General features: G+C 54.6%; 2 protein-coding genes across 2 annotated transcripts in view; one reads left to right on the top strand and one right to left on the bottom strand.

Annotated features, from left to right (window-relative positions):
- The window catches only part of PTSG_05550 (uncharacterized protein), a 4,760-nt gene extending 3,269 nt beyond the window's left edge, over nucleotides 1-1,491 (bottom strand). Inside the window, exons 1-5 of the mRNA XM_004993361.1 lie at nucleotides 1,250-1,491; nucleotides 955-1,033; nucleotides 656-722; nucleotides 424-478; nucleotides 11-148 (exon numbers count right to left, since the gene is read on the bottom strand). Of these exons, the coding sequence (XP_004993418.1) occupies nucleotides 11-148; nucleotides 424-478; nucleotides 656-722; nucleotides 955-1,033; nucleotides 1,250-1,483 (573 nt within the window). The 5' untranslated portion in view covers nucleotides 1,484-1,491. The remainder of the gene's footprint in view (nucleotides 1-10; nucleotides 149-423; nucleotides 479-655; nucleotides 723-954; nucleotides 1,034-1,249) is intronic.
- A 27-nt stretch (nucleotides 1,492-1,518) lies between these two features.
- PTSG_05549 (uncharacterized protein) overlaps nucleotides 1,519-2,500 on the top strand; it is a 5,033-nt gene continuing 4,051 nt past the window's right edge. Inside the window, exons 1-2 of the mRNA XM_004993360.1 lie at nucleotides 1,519-1,684; nucleotides 2,009-2,451. Of these exons, the coding sequence (XP_004993417.1) occupies nucleotides 1,599-1,684; nucleotides 2,009-2,451 (529 nt within the window). The 5' untranslated portion in view covers nucleotides 1,519-1,598. The remainder of the gene's footprint in view (nucleotides 1,685-2,008; nucleotides 2,452-2,500) is intronic.

Below are 2,500 nucleotides of genomic sequence, written 5' to 3'. Positions count from 1 at the left end.
TGGTCAACACCTTCTTGTAGGCCATGAGGATGGCAAGGGTGTTTGCTTCTGCCTTGTGGACAAGTCGCCGTCGCACGGCCGCCTCTGCACGGCCGCGTTTTTTGCGGTTGACTTCCTCGATCACTTGCTTCAGATCTGCCGGTGTGTCCTTTCATACGGGGTGGAGTGAGAGAGAGAGTGTGTGTGTATGTGTGTGTGTGTGCATGTGTGCGTGTGTGTGTTTGTGTGTGTGTGTGTGTTTGTGTTTGCGTGTGTGTGTGTGTTTTGTATGTGTGAGTACTTGGTATGTGTGTGTGTGTTTGTTGTTGTTTGGAAGAACGGAACGAGAGGCGTGCATGTGCATGCGTGTGGAAAGACGTATGTTTCGTATGCACCTCTTGTCCATGCAATGACAAGATCTGCACACAATGAGTCAGAACTAACTTTTTGCACGAGCGTTGCTTTAAACTGAACAAGTTCTGCAGGGATGGGATCCGTCCTGTGTGAACAGAGAGGCAAAGGCGTTGGTGTTTCGTGAGCTTCATGAGGGCAACCCTGCACGGGCGACCTTGACGCGAACCCCAACACATATGCAAGCGCACACATACACAAGCGCAAGTGAGCCGCGTGCAAGGCGCGTGCTTGCAAGCACGCCGTTGCTTCGATTGTTGCTCACATGGCCCGTTCCTTGATGCCCGCGATCATCTTGTCGAGCAGAGAAAAGTCGCCACCGGTGCAGTCCACTGATGTGAAGAGGGGCGTTTGTGTTTTTTTGTGCATGGAGTGTGACTTTGATGAAGTGTGCAAACAGGTGTAACACTAGTGCGCCACACAAGTCGCATCATGGCAAGAACAACGGACAGGGGCAACAGAGATGCAAGCACCATAGCTTTCTTGTAGACTTGTGTGCTTCTGTGAAGGCAAACAAACTCAAAGTGGTTTCAAGTGGGATGTGTGCTCTCAGTGTTGCCGAACCAAATTCCGTGGTGAGGTCGACGACACAACGCGCAAAAGCCGCTGCCTGTTGCTGCCGCTCATCCTCGTCCGTGTAGATCTGCAAAGGTTGCATGCAAGCAAGAGGTGAGTGCCCTTGAAGTGCGCTTGAAAGTGAACAGCACACTGGAGCAATGGAGCAATATAAATCGACACAAACACGTCACGCAAGGAAAGACGGGGAGAAAGACGGGTAACGCCGCGCCGGAGGAAGACGGGTGCCACTGCTCTTCCCGACACAAGCACACACTCCAGCACTCTCCCCGTCACCGAACACCTGGTTATGCTCGCTGTCGCATTGCTCAAATCCGGCGAGGAATGTGGCCTCGCAGTCTTGCGAGCTGGCGGCATTGCCTGCGGGGCTTGGTCCTTCGCCGCCTACTTTTCCATCTCTGCCGTTGTCGTCTTGGCCTCCCACCAACACCAGCACAGATGGCGCACCGCAGCAGCACAGCCACAGCCACAACACCACACCCCTCACAACAAGACCGTTTCTCCGCATCGTCATCATCGTCTGTGGTGCATAGAAAAGTACTTTTCAGGACTTTGAGGAGGACACTGCCTGACGCAAACACCAAACAACCAGCACCAGCCAGCACAGCACGATTATCATCGTCGTTGCGACGATGTCGTCACCGCTGTTGGCGCTCGCGCTCGCACTTGCTCTCCTCTCTAGTGGCAGCCATGGCAAGCACAACAATGTTCACAGCAGGTGTGCGTGTGTGTGTTTGTGTGTGTGCGTGTGTGTGCGTGTGTGTGCGTGTGTGTGCGTGTGTGTGTGTGTGCGTGTGTGCGTGTTTGTGTGCGAGAGAGAGAGTGTGTGTGTGTGTGTTTGTGTGTGTTTGCGTGTGTTTGTGGGTGTTTGTGTGGGTGTTTGTGTGTGGGTGAGTCAGTGAGTGAGTGAGTGTGTGTGGGTGTTTGTGTGCGTACTACTTCTTGATTCCTTTGCCAGATGGCAAGCAGGGAGGACGCATGCACTGACTCAACTTCCCCCCTCGCCACACACACACACAACACAAACACATACACATGACAGACGTGGCAGCACGGGGGAAGAAGTGTGCGCTGTACTTGCTGGGTCGGGGTGCAGTGGTACGAATAGCATCAGTGACTGGACCATGGCGGCTCGTAGCCTCCCCTTTCGAGTGACAAACAGCACACTCCAGCATGCAGCAAACATTGGGGTTGCACCATCCATGTTTGGGGGAGCTCGAGCGTCAGACACACCGTCTGCTCCACAGGCACGCGGAAAGCAACGGCGGCGCCGACGACGCCAGAAGAAAGTCACGGCGTTTCGCGTGCCTGACTCACATGTCTTGCGACAGACCCACGAGGAGCTGTTGCCGTATGGTGACTTGTCGCGTTGCACGATTGACCGCGTGCCTGACCTCGACAAGCACACCTTCGACACGGTCTACAAGGGCAAGAAGCCCGTCATCTTTGGGCGGCCATACTCGGACCCAAAGCGAGGCGAATCAGGTGCGAGTCTGCGTCGTGTGTGCATGTGTGTGTGTATGGGTGCATGTGT

The sequence above is a fragment of the Salpingoeca rosetta genome (assembly GCF_000188695.1).
Source record: "Salpingoeca rosetta unplaced genomic scaffold supercont1.13, whole genome shotgun sequence".
NCBI classification, from domain to species: domain Eukaryota; class Choanoflagellata; order Craspedida; family Salpingoecidae; genus Salpingoeca; species Salpingoeca rosetta.
Note: the sequence above shows the minus strand (reverse complement) of the source record. Positions and strands in the feature narration are given on the sequence as shown.